The following is a 20,082-nucleotide window of genomic DNA, read 5'->3' as shown; positions in this document are numbered from 1 at the left end:
CGGGTAGCCTAGTGGTTAAAGCGTTCGCTCGTCACGCCGAAGACCCGGGTTCGATTCCCGAAATGGGTACAATTTGTGAAGCCAACTTTTGGTGTCCCCCGCCGCGATATTGCTGGAATATTGCTAAAAGCAGCGTAAAACCATATTCACTCGCTCACTCACTCTTATCCTCAGTACCTAATATAAATGACCCTATTGACATGTTTCAACTGAATGCTCATGAAGCTGGTATAAGGTTTTTATCTGCATTCACTGTGATTGAAAGTTCACGAGGACGATCCTTTACCTTGCTCTTCGTACGTTCAGATGCGTGCATCTACAAGGGCCAGATCCACAGTCAGGGAGACACCTGGCAGGACGGTTGCAGTCTGGACTGTGAGTGTCTCGACGCCAAGTCCGGCAAGTACAGGTGTACCGACAGGTAGGCACACGATCCTTCGTGGTACCCGTTAAGATCAGAGCCCCGTTCCACAAAGCGATCTTAGCGGTACGACTGTCGTAATCATATATTAAAGCATTCGAGTTACGATCATCTTAGCGCTTCAACTGTCGTAATTCCATGTTAAAGTATAGGAGTAACGATCATCTTAGCGCTACAACTGTCATAATCCTATGTTACAGTATGGGAGTTACGATCATCTTAGCGCTACAACACTCGTTATTCCATGTTACAGTATGGGAGTAACGATCATCTTAGCGCTACAACTGTCATAATCCTATGTTAAAGTATGGGAGTTACGATCATCTTAGCTCTACAACTGTCGTAATCCTATGTTACAGTATGGGAGTGACGATCATCTTAGCGCTGCAACTGTCATAATCCTATGTTACAGTATGGGAGTTACGATCATCTTAGCTCTACAACTGTCGTATTCCTATGTTACAGTATAGGAGTTACGATCATCTTAGCGCTACGACTGTCATAATCCTATGTTACAGTATGGGAGCTACGATCATCGTAACGCTACGACTGTCATAATCCTATGTTAAAGTATGGGAGTTACGATCATCTTAGCTCTACGACTGTCATAATCCTATGTTAAAGTATGGGAGTTACGATCATCTTAGCTCTACGACTGTCATAATCCTATGTTAAAGTATGGGAGCTACGATCATCTTAGCTCTACGGTTTTCATAATCCTATGTTAAAGTATGGGAGTTACGATCATCGTAACGCTACGACTGTCATAATCCTATGTTACAGTATGGGAGTGACGATCATCTTAGCGCTACGACTGTCGTAATTCCATGTTAAAGCATTCGAATTACGATCATCTTAGCTCTACGACTGTCATAATCCTATGTTACAGTATGGGAGCTACGATCATCTTAGCGCTACGACTGTCGTAATTCCATGTTAAAGTATGGGAGTTACGATCATCTTAGCTCTACGACTGTCATAATCCTATGTTAAAGTATGGGAGTTACGATCATCTTAGCTCTACGACTGTCATAATCCTATGTTAAAGTATGGGAGTTACGATCATCTTAGCTCTACGACTGTCATAATCCTATGTTAAAGTATGGGAGTTACGATCATCTTAGCTCTACGGTTGTCATAATCCTATGTTAAAGTATGGGAGTTACGATCATCGTAACGCTACGACTGTCATAATCCTATGTTACAGTATGGGAGTGACGATCATCTTAGCTCTACAACTGTCGTAATTCCATGTTAAAGTATGGGAGTTACGATCATCGTAACGCTAAGATCGTTTTGTGGAACGGGGCCCTGGTTGCTTGCGTGCCGTCGTACTCAGACTGCGTGTGACGTTGCTCAAATTATCAACGAATGGATTCTATTTCCTAGAGCCATGTATTTACCGCTGGTATATGTTTTGCGGCGTTAAACAACATTGATTCAAAACACAAAATCATATTAAAAGTATTCGATCAAGTCGAGGCTTTATTTAGACTATTTACTTCAATATAACGTTTTCCGGACATTAATATATTTGACCACGATATATTTGTTTTATACCATGTCTTGACGTCCGGCTGACCCCGCCCTTACTGACGTTATTTGATCACGTCACCCTATCGGACATTGCCATAGTTAAAAGCCTAAATGTTGGTGAATCATCGTCGTTGTGGAAAGACCATTTTAATACACAACAGATATAAATGCCAGGCGTCAGTAATCTACCAATCATATAATACTGTATTAGTCGGATTTCAACCTATGAGTGTGGGTTCGAACCCCGGTTCGCCCCAAATATGTTTCTAGGTTTGGCAGCACCATATCCCTGCTCGTGGGTTTCACATAACCGGTAAACGTCTGAGACATGCATCACTTCGGGTTTACTGTATTAAGCTGACACTCAGTGATATAACTGAAATACTGTTTAAAGCGGCGTTAAACCAAACTCACTCACTCACTGACGTGACGCAAGTTAACGTTTATATCTATTTAACAACATAGACAGGTGTTATTATGCTGACAGACTAGAACTTATATACATCCGGGAAGATCCGGGATAGAACAGGTCTTCGGCAACCCATACTTGCCATAAAAGGCGACTGTGCTTGTCGTAAGAGACGACTAACGGGATCGGGTGGTCAGGCTCGCTGACTTGGTTGATGAATGTCATCATATCTCAATTGCGTGGATCGATGCTCATGATGTCAATCACTGGGTTGTCTGGTCCAGACTCGATTATTAACAGACCGTCGTCATATAGCTGGAATATTGCTGAGTGTGGCGTTAAACAAACAAACCAACCAACAAACAAGGAATTATAATCCAGCAGGTTACCAGATTTACATCCACTATCTCCGAACCCAAACACGCCAAAGGGATATAACTCTGTTAGAGGCCAATACTTTTCCAGATCGTGTTGCCAGCTCGGTTATTTAAATTCTACAAGGGTTGGTTATATTCGGAAGTTATCTATAGTTCCAGGGGATATACGTACTTCTTTAACTTCACCACTTCCATGTTTCTCCTTCAGGTGCCAGCGTTATGCCTCTCTCCCCGCCGGCTGCGTCCTCATCCCAGATGTCAACGACAGATGCTGCCAGAAGGCTGAATGTGCCCCGCCCTCCCAGGGGGGTTGTGTGGACAAGAAGGCAGACTGCTACCTGTACGGTGACTATTCCTGCCGCGACCCCTACACAGCCTGGGCAAAGACCAACTGTGCCAAGTTCTGCGGTTTCTGCGGTAAGATCCCGTTAGTTGCCTTTTACTCAAGCATGGTCGCTTCTGCTGTAGGAGAAACATTCTTCCATATGAAACGTGTATTAATCGTTGCCTGATCCTTTTTTGAATATCAAAACAAATTAATGTAGGCAAAGATGACGAAAACTGTTTTATAAATTTCTTTTAAAAAGGTATCTTTGCAGTAATCGTGCATATTATGTAAATCAGGGACGAATCCCAGTCATAAATGTGCGGTGTGTTTGTCCACTGGTTAAAGTGTTCGCTCGTCACGCCGAAGGCCCGGGGTCGATTCTCCACATTGGCACACTGTGTGAAGCCCATTTTTGGTGTCCCCCCGCCGTGATATTGCTGGAATATTGCTGAAAGCAGCGTAAATCCATACAGACTCTCTCACTCACAGCAAAAAAGTGTAGGCTTCCGTCTTCCGGAAACCTTCCGGATGCTTTCCCACTTTAGAGCCGGCCCGGATACCTTCCGGAAACCTTTAAAAAAATGTCAAAATTTGGGGGTAGCATTTTGTTCAATTAAGTGTGAAACACATAAAACAATATTTGAAAATAACCAAGAAAATGTAAGGTTGCTGAAGGTATCTGGAAGGTTTCCGGAAGGTTTCCGGGCCGGATCCAAAATGGGAAGGTAACCGGAAGACGGAAACCTACACTTTTTTTACTGTGATTCGAGTCATATGTGCTTCACATGGTGCCATATATCGGAAAACCCCTAATTTCTATTTATTTATTTATTTATTTATTTATTTATTTATTTATTTATTTTTTTATTTTTTTTATTTTTTTTAATTTATTATTATTATTTTTTTTTTTTTTTTTTTTTTTTTTTTTAATTTATTAATTTGGGGTGGGGGACGCATTTTGTAAATAATAAATTAGGAAAGATATTGAATTTATGTATGGAGATTAAAAGAAGTTCCCGCTAGTTAACCTCATTTGAATATTTATCGGATCGTGATACCAAGTTTATTGGATTGGTTTATCGCAATAGCAATAGCCATTATATATATTTTATGTATATGACAGGCACAAAGACGTCCCCGAACCCCCTCAGCTGTAAGGACGAGATCCCCAACTGCAACGAGTACCCCAAGGACAACTGTGTTGGGGAGTATGCCTCCTGGGCCAAGTTCAACTGTCCCAAATACTGCGGCTACTGCGGCGGCGGAGCAGGTAAACTCCTCTCACTGAAACTATCCGCACGTAATTCCAGTACATAGTTAGGATTAACAAATTCCAGGTTGACGATTTATGGGCCGGAGTAATGTCCCTTTGTTAACACGGAGACCGTGGTCTTGTGGTAGAGCGTCTGCCAGGAGCGAAAAATCGGAAGTACGATATGGATTTCAGTTGTCTAGTTGATAAAGCGTCAGTCCGAAGAGCGGTTGTGGGTTCGATCCCCGGCCGCGTCATACCAAAAGACGTTAACATATGGTATTTGTTGTTACCCTGCCTGGCACTTGGCATTAAGGGGCTAAAGCAAGGACTGGTCGGCTCGGAGTCAGTATACTGTGTCTGAGTGGGGTATTCATGTTAAACTGCGGCATGGTATCTCAGTGGGCTAGCACTATAAATCGGCATTAGTCCAGCCATACACACACACGCACACATGTTACAAGAACTATATGCGACGGGAACTGTCGTAACCCAGTTTGAGTGAATTCATGCAGTATCACTACGCCATTACTACGCCATTACTGTCCGAGGTATTAGTTGGCGGAATAGGCCGAGCGGACCCGATTGACGTCCATAGGTAGCCCGGTTTAGTCCAGTCAATTTATGACCGAAATAATGCTTACCTCAAACGAATTGCAAAAGAATGTATTTAAGTTATTTCAGTAACGTATGTATTTGTCTGTTTGTTGTTGAACGCCGCACTCAGCAATATTCCTGCCACATAATAAATAATTGAGTCTGGACCTGTGAATGACATCATGAGCATCGATCGACGTAATTGGGATACGATGACATGCATCGGCCAAGTCAGCGAGTCTGACCACCCGATCCCGTTAATCGCCTTTAGTTAGTTAGTTGCCTCTTAAGGCAAGCATGGGTTGCTGAAGACATATTCTAACCCGGATGTTCAGGGGTCTTGAGTATAGGAATTGTTTGCTGCATGACACATATAAAGTCTAGAAACATTCGGAATGAGGAACAATTTCATGGACCATGGTCAATTGCTGATCATCGACCTAGGTTCCATGGAAACGAAATTAAATAAACCGATATACGTAGAATCGCCTTGAATATCACGGTTAACACTATATTCACAAGAACATCAGTGTGGAATTGTGCGCATGTATTCTTTCATCAAGAAAACATGAATGATCTGACGATGTGTTCCACGTAGAGGAACAGTGTTCTACTGACTACTGTCTGTTACAGGTCCAGTGACTACCCCAAGATCCAACATCATCGTGTACGGCAGCGCCGCCCCCGTTCAAACTGGAGGTGGGTGAAGCTATGTTCCAGCTGTATGACGGTGGTCTATAAATAATCGAGTCTGGACCAGACAATTCAGTGATTGACATCATGAGCATCGATCCACGTAATTAGGATACGATGACATGCATCAACCAAGTCAGCGAGCCTGACCATCCGATCCCGTTAGTCGCCTCTTACGACAAGCATAGTCGCCTTTTAGGGCAAGCATGGGTTGCTGAAGATCTATTCTACCCCGGATGTTCACTGGTCCGTAACGATTTAATTAAAGCGGTAACATCGAGGAAGAGGCACACCAAAGAGTGCCACACTTGAATCATAAGTATCAGATGTCCATAAGTTCCTGATAATGGAATAAATGGTTTTAGGTTATCAATTATAAGCATCATGATTGACAATTCTGTTTCAATACCCATGCTATTCATGAGCTACGCTCTTACATAAACTGCCAAACCTTTTGCATTGCTGCTATACAATTGTTAATATATTCTGTGAGGGCAGGAATTAAATGTAATTAACTGTTAAGAGTTGAGTCCCTTTGTCGTGTCAGGATCTTTTGATCGGGGTTCGAATCCCAGATCTCCCCCCTTATTCTGATCCTGCTACACAACACAATGCATGTGCTCTACGACCACATGTTTACCCAAACTACGGTTATAACGAACACGCTTATAACGAACTGACGGATATAACGACTATTTGCTGTAATCATGCTGTATATATGCTTATAACGAACTACGGTTATAACGAACTTAATTTAGTAGTCCCTTTGAGTTCGTTATAACCGTACTTTACTGTATCTCAAATACTATTCAAAGGGCGTTAAGCCAACCTCACTCACTCACACACTCACCCACTCTCCCCTGCCTGTAGGGTCTCACACCGGCTGCAGCGACACCCTCGCCACCTGCGCCCAGTATTCCCAGGCTGCCTGCCACGACCCCTACGTCTCGTGGGCCATCAACAACTGCCCCAAGTTCTGCGGCCTGTGTGGTAAGTGCACGGCAGGAGCACATTGGACATAATCAACTCTGTGACGATGTGAAAATGTTCTCGTTAATAGTAATACTAATAATTTGTGTAAAAAAAAGATAAATTTAAAAAATATGTATATGATGATATGTACGTTAAATGACATTTACGTATAATACTAGACCACAAACTTCACTATCCGACATGTTCGTATCCTATTGAAGTCTCGTCTCTAACTCTTACCAAGTTTGAATAATAGGCGCACGAAGTTGTAACCCAATGTTTCTCCATGTGTAGACCAAGTTGGAAAGGTCCCCCAGGGCACCCAAGGAACAGTAACCATGGGGGGTAATGGCGGCGGCATCTCGGGGAGCGGCACCAATAACCCCATGTTCGTCACGGAGTACCCCATGAACGCCATCACCGGCTTCAGTAAGTCAATGGCCCCAAAAATCAGGCCTGATTCTTGGACAATGTTTAGTTCTTTTCATGGCTAAATTTCTTCGTAACGATCAAGACACTTCCAAATTCATGTTACAATAAGGATTCTACTATGAATTAGGAAATTACTCGTTTCTGATTCAGTCAGAGGCTATTAAATCACAATAAACCCCTCTGATTGAAAAAGTTGGATGGACGGCCACTTTCCCGCGTAACGATATGCATGCGCACTTTATGCTCGACCATGATTTTGTTTGTTTCTTTGTTTGTTGTTTAACGCCGCACTCAGCAATATTCCAGCTATATGACGGCGGTCTGTAAATAATCGAGACTGGACCAGACAATCCAGTGATTGACATCATGAGCATCGATCCACGCAATTGGTATATGATGACATGCATCAACCAAGTCAGTGAGTCTGACTACCCGATCCCGTTAGTCGCCTCTAACGACAAGCATAGTCGCCTTTTAGGGCAAGCATGGGTTGCTGAAGACCTATTCTACCCCGGAACTTCACGCGTCGCTCTTCCATGAAGATGGCGGAGCCCACGAATTCTTTATCAATGGGAACTTTGGATGTTACGTCACTTTTTACGGTTAAAAAAAAAAAAAAATATCACCGAAATATCACTTTGTTAACTCTTAATGATATAATTTTGATATATACGGTACTTTGAACTGATGTGCGTTCGGGTTGTAAATGTCCTTGTGTATAACGGTGAATGTATCATTGTATAACGGTAAATGTAGAATTGTATAACAGTAAAAGCATGAGTGTATTGTGTGACAGATGCTGGATGTTACTACAAAGGCCGTGTGTACAAAACGGGCGAGGAGTGGCAAGACGGATGTCAGTATAACTGTTCCTGTGTCAACGGACAGACCGGATACTACAAATGCGTCTCAGGGTAGGTGTTGATACAGATGAACAGTCAGTTGTAAATGTAGATACAATTTCTGTCAAATTCCATCATGAGGTGAATGACCATTCTCTGTACTAAGCTGTTTGGTTCGTTGTTGTCGGAACTGATACTACACAAATGTACCTCCAGGTATACACATATGTACCCTAACCAAATCGGAATACAAAAACGTACCTCAGCGTGGCAAGGTCAAGGGCCCGGAAATGTGAGTTTACTCGACCGTCAAACGGACACCTGTTTCGTGCAATGCGAAAATACATTGTTAGGGTACATTTGTGAATACAATAATAAACAGTTTCACACAAACAGAATTGACAGATTCACACTATACATGTTCCAGCTGCCAAACGTTCCCCAATCTACCTGCCGGATGCACGCTCCAGAAATTAGCCGGATCCTGTTGCGAGACCCCCGTATGTCCAGGCTCTGGCACCGGCACCGGCACCGGGACCAACACTGGTAGGTCTAGACACGCTGTAATGTACCCAGGCCCTCATGATAGTCACATCACATCACTGCCAAGGGAATACTAATGGCGCTACATTACAATTACCCCATCTTTTGCATCACTGTACAATCAAATGGTGTATGACTCTTCATGACAGTTCACTGCAACCATACATTTGCAGGCAACAAAAATTTACTTTTTTATGCAAATTGTGAGTGGCAGGTGCTACTGGTGGCGACGGACATGTTTAACCTTTCCGCGAACTCCTGGTGTCATTACAAATTTTCAGTAATCGATTAAATTTTTTCAAATCATAATAATTATTGCCTTTTACTCCCAATGAGCTGTTTTAGTTGATAATCGAGACTGGTTATTTTCTGGCATTGACGTTTTATAATTAACATCGACACGCTAAGGGACGATGGGGTAGCCCAGTGGTTGAAGCGATCGCTTGTCCATCGAATACCCTGGTTGATTCCCTGCGTGGTCCATTTCTGGTGACCCCAGGCGTGATATTTCTGGAATATAGGCTTTGTTTGTTTGTTTGTTGTTTAACACCGCTCTCAGCAGTATTCCAGCTAAATGACGGCGGTCTGTAAATAATCGAGTCTGGACAAGACAATCCAATGATTGACATCATGAGCATGCATCCACGTAATTGTGATCGATGACATGCATCAACCAAGTCAGCGAGCCTGACCACCCGATCCCGTTAGTCGCCTCTTACGACAAGCATAGTCGCCTTTTAGGGCAAGCATGGGTTGCTGAAGACCTATTCTACCCCGGATCTTCACGGGTCGGATAGGCAAGCGACGTAACACCCAAGATTTTGTGAAACCCTAGTTAGAAAGTCATCTCTTTTTTTATAGTTTTCGTCGAAACTGACTGGTTGAAATTATTTGAAGTAACACCATTATGAGACATGCTATACATTGAGTTGTTCCTCAGGTGGTACGTGTCTCTACAAGGGCAAGTCGTACCAACAGGGTATGACGTGGAACGACGGCTGTGACTACACCTGCACCTGCACTGACGCCGCCGCCTCTCGATACCAGTGCCGACAGAGGTATGTCCATCATCGACCACACTCGTAGAGTTAATACGAGTGCACAATATTTAAACTGTATTTTGGCCAGTTAGATTCTTCAGGCGATAACACGCAAGTTCTTCAAAATGGAGCCACTGTGTGAGCCAGTGAGTTTGTGAGTGTGTGGTTGAGTGAGGAAACGAGAGTGGATTAGTGGAAAACGAGAGTGGACTAGTGGAAAACGAGAGTGGATTAGTGGAAAACGAGAGCGAATGAGTGCATGTGTGAGTGGATTAGTGAGTGAGTGAGTATGGTTTAACGCCGCTTTTAGCACAATTTCCAGCAACACCACTGCGGGGGACACCAGAAAGAGCTTCACACATTGTACCTATGTCGGAAATCGAACCCGGGTATTCGGCGTGACGAGCGAACGCTTTAACCACTGGGCTACCCGATCGCCCCAGAGTGGATTAGTAGGAAGGTTTTTACTTGTAGAAATATCACGTAGATAGACACTATGCATCGTGGCCATCTTGGAATTAAACCATGGTTGAAGCGAACACTTTCACCAGCTCAGTATTCCACTTCTTAAGAAGAAGGAAGAGGACTTAACATCTTCCACTCTTCAACGAATTATGTTTGCTCTTGATTAGTGTGTGTGTGTGTGTGTGTGTGTGTGTGTGTGTGTGTGTGTGTGTGTGTGTGTGTGTGTGTGTGTGTGTGAGATAACGGAATGTATTTCACATTTCATTATTACGGAAATAATTTGTTGTTTCGGAAATATTTCCGGTTATTCTTTATTGGGACAATAGTTTTCGTAGTTTAGCCCTGAGGCAAGGAACTTAACTGACTGTAAAAGTCGATCTAGGCTTACCGAACAGGGCTGGAATTTCGTTGCTCGATCGAAGCGCCATCAGTGGCTATTACGAGTTATTTCCCTTCTATGTCCCTCCCACTGACCAATCAGATTCCACTTCTCATATTTCGTGCATTTGCTTCAAACAAAATGGCAGCGTTTCACATTCCCTGCCTCGCAGAAACCCACGCATGTGGATAGTATCACACCACTTGAGCACCTTGATTTAAAAATGAACATATTTTGAAAAATATCAGTCGACGCCCAGTTGTCGGTACGCAAGCTTTGCAAATCCTGCTATCGACCGAAATCTGCACGGCAGTCACCATATGTTTACGAACAGGATGTCGATTTCGTAACTAGAATTTGATTGGACTATGCATAGACTCGTTAGTCCAGACAAAATAATTCAATAATTCCAGTCTAGTTCAGCAAGGGTGGAAACGAGACTTTTATTGTCAGTTAACTCCCTAGCCTCGGGAAGATGATTTTAGCCTTGAATGTAAAGAGCAAAATATGTAATGTTAGTTTCATGTAGTCATCTGTTTCAAACAAACTGTATGTACAGGATAAAATATTTGCTCCAACTGTGACTATTTTAAGCTCACCCCATATTTCTCTCACAGGTGTATCGCCTGGTCCCTCCCAGCGGCGTGTACCATCCACGAACCTGCTCCCGGGAAATGCTGCAAGACTCCCACCTGTCCCCCCGGATATACCATTAGCTACCCCCCAGGCTACACAGTAGAGTAGACGCATAATGATGACGTCATCGTGACGTGGTACACTTAAACTCAAAGAAAAACTCAAATTTTGGGCTTGTGATGTTTTAGTATGTTTACATGAATAAAACCGTAAAACAGATGTGTTTTTTTTAAATGAATCACAATGAGGCAGATCTGGTATTTACTTTACGGATGAATCTACTAATTGTCTCGAACTCGGATGTGTGGAATCCCCGGTTTTGTTGAACTCACAGACTGGTTCCGGCCAACTCTGACTGTATTTATCATTATTGGAACCCGGATGTCGAGTTCCTGGGTCTCGAACTCAATTTATAGTCTCAAAAGTTAAAATAGATAGAACGAACCGATTATTTTTAAATACATAACCTAGGTCAAGATACACCTGTAGATGTTCTTATGTTTTTTATTTCTTATATAAATATTATTTTTATAGAATAATAAACGTCAGCTTTCAGTTGTCTAGAGGGTTGAGTCGGATGTGTCGACACCCGGATAAGTAGAACTATTTCTCTGGTCCCCTGGAGTTGGAGACACTGGGTTCGACTGTAATTTGAGTTTCCTTTAAGAGTATTCAACATGAAATGAGACTTTAAAGGGGTTAGACCTGGGCATATTGACAGTCCTAGCAAATTGACTGATATCTCTTTTGTCTGCTCACTCAAGTTTTTTATAAAAATATATCTACCAGTTAATTGCCGTAATAACATACCGCAGTCTCCGTTTCCAACGATACTGTTTACAATGTCTTTGAAATTACAAGTTACCTCTCCATAGACACATATACACAATACAATTACACGATGAAACATACACAGACTGAAATAAGATGGATGATAGCGAAAGGAAGTTATGGACAACGAGGTTCCAAGACACATTGACCGTTTCTTCTTATCTATGTAGTGATGTACATCTATTAATGTTTCATTAATGCTAATGTTTCTTTGCGGTCAAATCTTAAATGCCACATACGAGCATCAGTAAAGGAATCACCGCTCTACGATCTACGCTTTCGTGAATAGATGTAAACTTGTTTTGTTTTTGGTTTTTTTAAATAGTAAATAGTGGCCCCTTCAAACTATTTTATTATGAAAAGTGGTTTCTTTGTTTTTTGTGCCACACCTTTCTCGAAAGCTATTGTACTTGATTTTGTTTTGTTTGTAACTTTAATGCCGGACTCGACAATATTCCAACTAAATTATATGACGGCGGTCTGCTCATAATTAAGTCTGGATCGGACAATCCAGTGATTGATATCATGAGCGTCGATCTACGCAACTGAGATACGATGCCATGCATCAACCAAGTCAGCGAGTCTTGACTACCCGATCCCGTTAGTTGCCTCTTATGACAAACCAGTTTAATATTTGCAGTAAAATTAAAACCATCAGATACGAAATTGAAATCTCTTCATCTCTGTCTCATTTTATAGCCGGGGGTTGATCCAGTGCCGCAAGAGCGTAACTTTCGCTCAACCTTCACTTTTCAGATCTTAATATGAAAATGTGCGTCAGAAAAATAACACGGGCACCAGCGGTTTAAGGCCCGGATCTAACCCGGATCTTCACCGGTTAATGATACTTGATGAAACGTCTTGATGTTGAAAAGAATTTGTTCAACATTTTGAGTGAGTGAGTTTGAACAGTAAAAATGTAAACATGACAACGTTGTTATAATTTAAACTTGACAATGTTGTTACAATGTAAACATGACAACGTTGTAACAATGTGAACAGGACAAAAGTGTAACCATTTATCCACAACAACACTGTAACCATGTAAACATGACAACGTTGTTACAATGTAAACATGACAACGTTGTTACAATGTAAACACGACAACGTTGTCACACTGTAAACACGACAACGTTGTTACAATGTAAACACGACAACGTTGTTACAATATAAGCAGGACAACCCAGCAACCATGTATCCCCGACGACACCGTAGCCGTGTAAACATGACAACGTTGTTACAATGTAAACATGACAACGTTGTTACAATGTAAACATGACAACGTTGTTACAATGTAAACATAACAAAGTTGTTACAATGTAAGCAGGGCAATCGAATAACTATGTATCCACAACGACACCGTAACCATGTAAACAGACCAACGTTGTAACCATGTAAACACGACAACGTTGTTACAATATAAGCAGGACAACTCAGTAACCATGTATCCCCGACGACATCGTAGCCATGTAAACATGACATCGTTGTTACAATGTAAACATTACAACGTTGTTACAATATAAGCAGGACAACTCAGCAACCATGTATCCACAACGACATCGTAGCCATGTAAACATGACATCGTTGGTACAATGTAAACATTACAACGTTGTTACAATGTAAGCAGGGTAATCGAGTAACCATGTATCCACAACGACACCGAAACCATGTGAACAGACCAACGTTGTAACCATGTAAACATGACAACAGTAATCATGCCTAAACAACATCATTGTAACCATGTGAACAAGACAACAGAGTAAAATAACCATGTTCACACAACGGACGTGGTTTCAGCCCACCTGCCCTAAGTCCAATGACTCACAGGGAATTTCTCGGCTTTCAAATGAATAGATTACTGATAAGGGATCGATTCAATGTCCAGTATCTGGTTATACCTTGTCTGAGAACATGATTCGTTGTTTTATTACCACCTTTAGCACTCAAAGTCTTTGCTTACATTTTATGTCAGTCTTCATAGGCAAGGATGTTGATGGTCAATTTGCATGTACACGCAGAGACCAACTTTTGGTGAGTTTATGAGGGTCGTATATCAATCATAACGCCTTGCCTTACAGGTAAGTCATCACGGTGGCATATAGGCTCGTTAACGTACACAAGAAACATCCACGCAGATAAGACGCATCCTTGTCCTACACCTTGTCTGATTTGACACATTCGACTTGCCTCCCCAGTATACAGACGCAAGCAGAATATTCGTGGGACGGCTGACGTACAATATGCTAGGCTTTCCCCTGCACACACAACATATGTATTCCTTGAGTATACAGGAGTGTTTGGACCATCATCCCACCTGAGTCACAGTTTGGTCTATCGGGCTTCGTATATGTGAGGGGTCACGGGTGGTCCAGTCGTCTAGGGCGCCGCGATTCGCTGTGCAGAGTAACGTCCCTTGGTCACGCCAGAAACCTATGATTGTGGGTTCGAGTCCCGGTTCGCCCCGATTATGTTTCTAGGTTTGTCAGCACCATATCCGTGCTCGTGGGTTTCACCGAAGTGGTAAACGTCTGAGACCTGCATCACTTCGGGCTTTCCTCCCACATTAAGCTGACACGCCGTGATATAACTGTAATACTGTTAAAAGCGGCGTTAAACCCAACTCACTCACTCACTCAAATATGTGATGTACCGCTCAATTCTGGCTCAAACAGTTTTCCCACCATAGACGCCAGAGTGATACCTCTGTACTTTGCAGGATTCGATCTATCGTTTTTGTTTCCTTTAAATATTTAGATTCTTTGACCAAGCTCTTAACAGCACGGTGATTTCGCAAACACGTACCATCATATTAACATCAGCGACTTAAAAAATGTTTGTTTGGCCCAGTCCTGACGATTTTCGCATTTTAAGATTTCTTTCTGTCGTTTTAGTTTGCACATGTCTACATCCGTCTTAGGTGCTGACCAACCTAGAAACATAATCGGGGCGAACCGGGATTCGAACCCACAATCATAGGTTTCTGGCGTACCCAAGGGACGGAACTCTACACAGCGAATCGCTGCGTCTTAGACGACTGGGCCACCTTTGTCCCCCTATCAAGCCTGGATCTTAACTTTACACGACAATAGGACTGTCTGGTTAAGGAAACGCTCGGTTATAATATCACACATATGTACGCATATGAAAAGATCGTCTACATAGACGGGAATAGTATCATTTACGTAGAAAGTATTATTGATAATCGAGTTGTTACACCACCCCTCTTTTATATTAGGGCGTGTCACTCTGACTCCTGTAGCATGGCATGGGTTTTTGTCAATGAATTTGTTATGATAAAACTTTGTACACGAATGCTCATATATTATCAGGGAAAATTCTAGGTGAGGTGAGGTGAGGTGAAATGGGGTTTAACGTCGCGTCAAAGATTATTGCACTTATATAGCGACGTGCATGTACGTGTGTGTGTGTTTGTGTGGCTGCTTCTACTAGTCCGGACTGATGCCGATTTATAGTGCTAGCTCACTGAGATACTATGCCGCAGTTTAACATGAATACCCCACTCAGACACAGTATACTGACTCCGAGCCGACCAGTCCTTGTTTAAGCCCCTAAATGCCGAGCGCCAGACAGGGTAACAACAAGTACCATCTTTTAACGTCTTTTGGTATGACGCGGCCGGGGATCTAACCCCGGACCTTCCGCTCTCCGGGCGGACGCTCTACCACTAGACCACGGAGGCGGTCCGAAAATTCTAGGATGGGGCCTTGTGCTTTTAGCCCAAAAAATTGAAAAAGGCCCACATTTTTTAATACAATGGGGCATTTAAGATTGTGTTGAAGTGGCAAGTATGGGTGTACATGTGGAGTTTTTGAAAATTTCACATAAAGATCCCATGTCAGAAAATTCCTATAGTGAACTCTGTTATTATGTTGTTATTTTCAATAACATAACATTTACACCACCTTATACGAAACATAGTTAGTTTTTCCGTTAGTTCTTATCTGCATAGTAATCTACCCACAGGTCGCCCATTTCTGAGCATGCAACATGAACAACGTTCTTCGTACTTCATATGTGTAGGGGGAAGGGGTGGCCCAGTCGTCTAAAGCGCCGCAATTCGCTGTGTAGAGTTGCGTCCCTTGGGCACGCCAGAAACCTATGATTGTGGATTCGAATCCCGGTTCGCCCCGATTATGTTTCTAGGTTTGTCAGCACCATACCTGTGCTTGTGGGTTTCACCAAAGTGGTAAATGTCTGAGGCCTGCATCACATCGGGCTTTCCTCCCACATGAAGCTGACAAGCCGTAATATAACTGGAATAATGTTAAAAGCGGTGTTAAACCCAACTCACAAACTCATATGTGTATTTACAATCATAGGTCGTCTTTGTTTCTTCGTAATCCTGTAGTATTTAAAAATATATACTTCAAATGCACACATTTTCTATTGTCTCTCTGCCTTCTTATAGTAACCCAGAAAATCATATTTAACCTGTATATGTAGGATAAATATCGTTATCGGCACCTCGGGACCTGCCTTCTGCTGACCACACACTTTTTACCGGACACATCTGGTAATGATAGAGGTCAAGATTTGAACTTTTCCATTCAGGTTTCAGGTACATCTTTAGTGCACTGACAATGGAGTCAAAATAGCCTTCTATCTTATCAGCTTCTACATTGAATCGTGACATCACCTAGCAATCTGTGAACAATATCAAATGTTTCCTTTAGTCATTCTTGTACACACATTCCTATTGGTACGGGCCACAGATGTGTCTAATAGCTGGGCCTGTAAACACTATAAAACTGTGTTTAGATCCTAAACACAAACTAACCGTGTTCCTTGTCCGATAATGTTGACGCGTTTAGGATCTAAACGTGTTAATTGTCAAAATGTGGGAAATACCCGTATGCCCCACTGAAATTCATTGTATCAATAAATAATAGCTGGCCCTGTAAAGCTGTGTTTAGATCCTAAACACAAACCTAACCGTGTTCCTTGTCCGATAATGTTGACGCGTTTAGGATCTAAACCTGTTTGGGGGCACGGGTAGCCTAGTCGTCTAAGGCGCCGCGATTCGTTGTGCAGAGTTGCGTCCCTTTGGCACGCCAGAAACCTATTATTGTGGGTTCGAATCCCGGTTCGCCCCGATTATGTTTCTATGTTTGTCAGCACCTGTACGTGATCATGGGTTTCACCGAAGTGGTAAACGTCTGAGACCTGCATCACTTCGGGCTTTCCTCCCACATTAAGCTGAAACGCCGTGATATAACTGGAATACTGTTAAAAGCGGCGTTAAACCCAACTCACTCACTCACTCTAAACGTGTTTAGGCTTGTGTTTAAGAGCTAAACGTGTTTATGGTCAAAATGTGGGAAATACCCGTATGCCCCATTGAAATTCATTGAATTAATAATACATTAATTAATAAAAAGAGGGGTTTTCTATATGCTTGTTTTTGTAGCTTTAATGGGGAAAAAAGAAGTGTGGAGGGTAGCTTAAAAAGGTTGGTGATCTGTCGTAGTAATCAAAAATACTTCAATTATCACTTTTGTTTCCTGTATGATAGAAACTATAATTGTCATACAGCTGAAATACATTCATAATCATAATAGTTGATCGATGCTCATGATGTCAATCTCCGGATTGTCTGGTCAAGACTCGATTATTGCCGTAAAAAAGCGACTATGCTTGTCGTAGGAGGCGACTAACGGGATCTGGAGGTCAGGCTCGCTGACTTGGTTAATGCATGTCATCGATCCCAACTGCGTGGATCGATGCTCATGATGTCAATCTCCGGATTGTCTGGTCCAGACTCGATTATTTAAAGACCGCCGTCATATAGCTGGAATATTGCCGAGTGCGGCGTTAAACATCAAACAAAACAAAAACAAAACAGTATTGTAACGTCGACAATCTCTGTAGTACAGGTGGTAGCGCGAAGAAGTATAAATCAAGAGGTTGCAGGTTCGTATGACGTCGAGGTTTTATTTGTTTATTTGTTTCTTGTTTAACGCCACACTCAGCAATATTCCAGCTATATGACGGCGGTCTTTAAATAATCGAGTCTGGACCAGACAATCCGGAGATTGACATCATGAGCATCGATCCACGCAGTTTTTGGCTTAATGTTTGGCTTAATGCCCCAAAGATATGAACTCTATTTAAACATGTTTGGTTTATTAGGATGATACACACTGATGTGCATCTAAACATGTTTAGATTATGGGGATGGTGTGTTTAAGTGGCGTTTAGGGCCAGAGACGCTAACTTATTTCATGTGTTTAGACCCTTAACATGTTCAGATAGAATACAACAGATGTGTATTCCGTTTAGGATTTAAACACATTCCTAAACTTGTTTAGATCTAAACATGTCTTGTGTGTGTTTACTTTCTGTACAGTCCACAGGAACCACTCAGGGACGTAAGTCGTTTTTCACTACAATAATATCATTAAAATCAGATCTAAGTTCCCGCTATCGCGAAACAAAGATCTGAGGACATCCCTTTAAGGGTCACGTCAGCACGACCTTTCATCCAACCAATCAGAGCGTCGCTTACTTGATCATGAAAGTGACAGTCGGAATGTGTTTTCTAATCATGCAACCACGAAATATTTAACACGGGGTATTCCGAACGACAGTTACGGGTTTTATGATTATATCCATACAATCTAGGCCATCTATAAGCCATTCCAGAATGTTCTTCTTATCAGTTTTATTTTTTTATCAAGAATACGTCAAAATATGTTTCAAAGCGTAGTCGCCAGTTTGAAACTAGTGTCATAAAGCTCGAGAACGCTGCCTTCTGATTGGCTAATGTCGATTTCTTGTCAGTCATTTCATTGGTCGGTCAAAATTCGCGAAAGGTCGTTCTGACGTGACCCGTTATTGGATGTCCTCAGATCTTTGTTTAGCGGTAGCGAGAACTAAGATCTGATTTTAATGAGATTGTCACCACAATTGCTATTAGGTGGTCGCCTCGAGCTCTGTCACATTCCCGGTCTGCTTTTTAAAACAGTGTTTGGTTTTTGTTAAAACGCACTTCAGACACATCCAGTATGGCGAACCGAGGTCGCTATTCTTGGTTCCAAGAATCCTTTTTTTCAATTTTGAATAATTTCAGTTTGGAGCCTGAAGCAATTGCTTTGAGTTTTTTCTTTTTTTGTGTTGAGTCTCAGACCAAGTGGTTTCAAAAGAAGAGGCAACACATCATCGAATTTAACACACTATTCAGGACATTTAAACTCTATCGTGAGCATGTAAACACACTATTGTGAACTTGTAAACACACAATTATCAACATGTAAATACACTATTGTCAACATGTAAATACACTATTGTCAACATGTAAATACACTATTGTCAACATGTAAATACACTATCGGGTCCATGTAAACACATAGTCGTGACCATCTAAACAACTATTACCAGCATGTAAAAACACTTTTGTTGACATGTAAATACACTATTGTCAACATGCAAATACACTATTGTCGACATGTAAACACACTTTGTCAACATGTCAACACACTATTGTCAACATGCAAATACACTATTGTCAAAATGTAAACACACTATTATGAACACGCAGGTACACTATTGTGAACATGTAAACACTATGTAAACAACATGTAAAGTAATCATTGTACCCATATCAACATACGGTCGTGTCCATGTAAACACACTGTCGTGAACATGTAAACACACTATCCTGAACATGAAAAGAAAAGCTTCTTATCTTACACGGTATATAATTTGACAACCGTCACTGAAGGTACAAACAATGTTCACTGCTGGGGTTCATCTATCGCAGACTCCAGGCGACATTAGACGTCTAAGAAATTCGCTGTGCATAGTTGCCTCCCTTAGATGAGCCTGGAACCAATGGTCAAGCGTTTGAATCCCAGATTCACCGTGATTATGTTTGTCAGCACCATACCCGTGCCTGTGGGTTTCACCGAAGTGATAAACGTCTTAGACCTGCATCACTTCGGGCTTTCCTCCCACATTAAGCTGACACCCCGTGATATAACTGGAATACCGGTCAAGAAAGCGGCGTTAAACCCAACTCACTCACTTAGCCCTGTAACACCGATACCCTGGAGATATCGCAGTGACCCGGAAGCAGAACAAACGCGTTGTTTCCAATCTTAGACAGGCCATCTGCTGGTGTCGACACCCACGCTCAATACACCACAGCCAGTGATCAAGAAAAGATTAACTATCTATGAAAGTTTAAAAAGTTCGATAACGCCACTACTTTTATGTGAATTGTTATTCTTGATAAGGGCGGTCGGGTAGCCTAGTGGTTAAAGCGTACGCTCGTCACGCCGAAGACCCGGGTTCGATTCCCGACATGGGT

General features: G+C 42.1%; 1 protein-coding gene across 1 annotated transcript in view; it reads left to right on the top strand.

Annotated features, from left to right (window-relative positions):
- The window catches only part of LOC124137554, a 49,412-nt gene extending 38,271 nt beyond the window's left edge, over positions 1-11,141 (top strand). The window contains exons 29-38 of the mRNA XM_048398947.1: positions 307-421; positions 2,952-3,160; positions 4,195-4,341; positions 5,554-5,619; positions 6,484-6,603; positions 6,880-7,014; positions 7,814-7,931; positions 8,287-8,405; positions 9,343-9,460; positions 10,904-11,141. Of these exons, the coding sequence (XP_048254904.1) occupies positions 307-421; positions 2,952-3,160; positions 4,195-4,341; positions 5,554-5,619; positions 6,484-6,603; positions 6,880-7,014; positions 7,814-7,931; positions 8,287-8,405; positions 9,343-9,460; positions 10,904-11,030 (1,274 nt within the window). The 3' untranslated portion in view covers positions 11,031-11,141. The remainder of the gene's footprint in view (positions 1-306; positions 422-2,951; positions 3,161-4,194; positions 4,342-5,553; positions 5,620-6,483; positions 6,604-6,879; positions 7,015-7,813; positions 7,932-8,286; positions 8,406-9,342; positions 9,461-10,903) is intronic.
- The last annotated feature ends 8,941 nt before the right edge of the window (positions 11,142-20,082 follow it).

Source organism: Haliotis rufescens, unplaced genomic scaffold (genome assembly GCF_023055435.1).
Source record: "Haliotis rufescens isolate VD_foot unplaced genomic scaffold, xgHalRufe1.0.p SCAF_19, whole genome shotgun sequence".
NCBI classification, from domain to species: domain Eukaryota; kingdom Metazoa; phylum Mollusca; class Gastropoda; order Lepetellida; family Haliotidae; genus Haliotis; species Haliotis rufescens.
The sequence above is the reverse complement of the archived record's forward strand: the minus strand, read 5'-3'. Positions and strand labels throughout refer to the sequence as shown.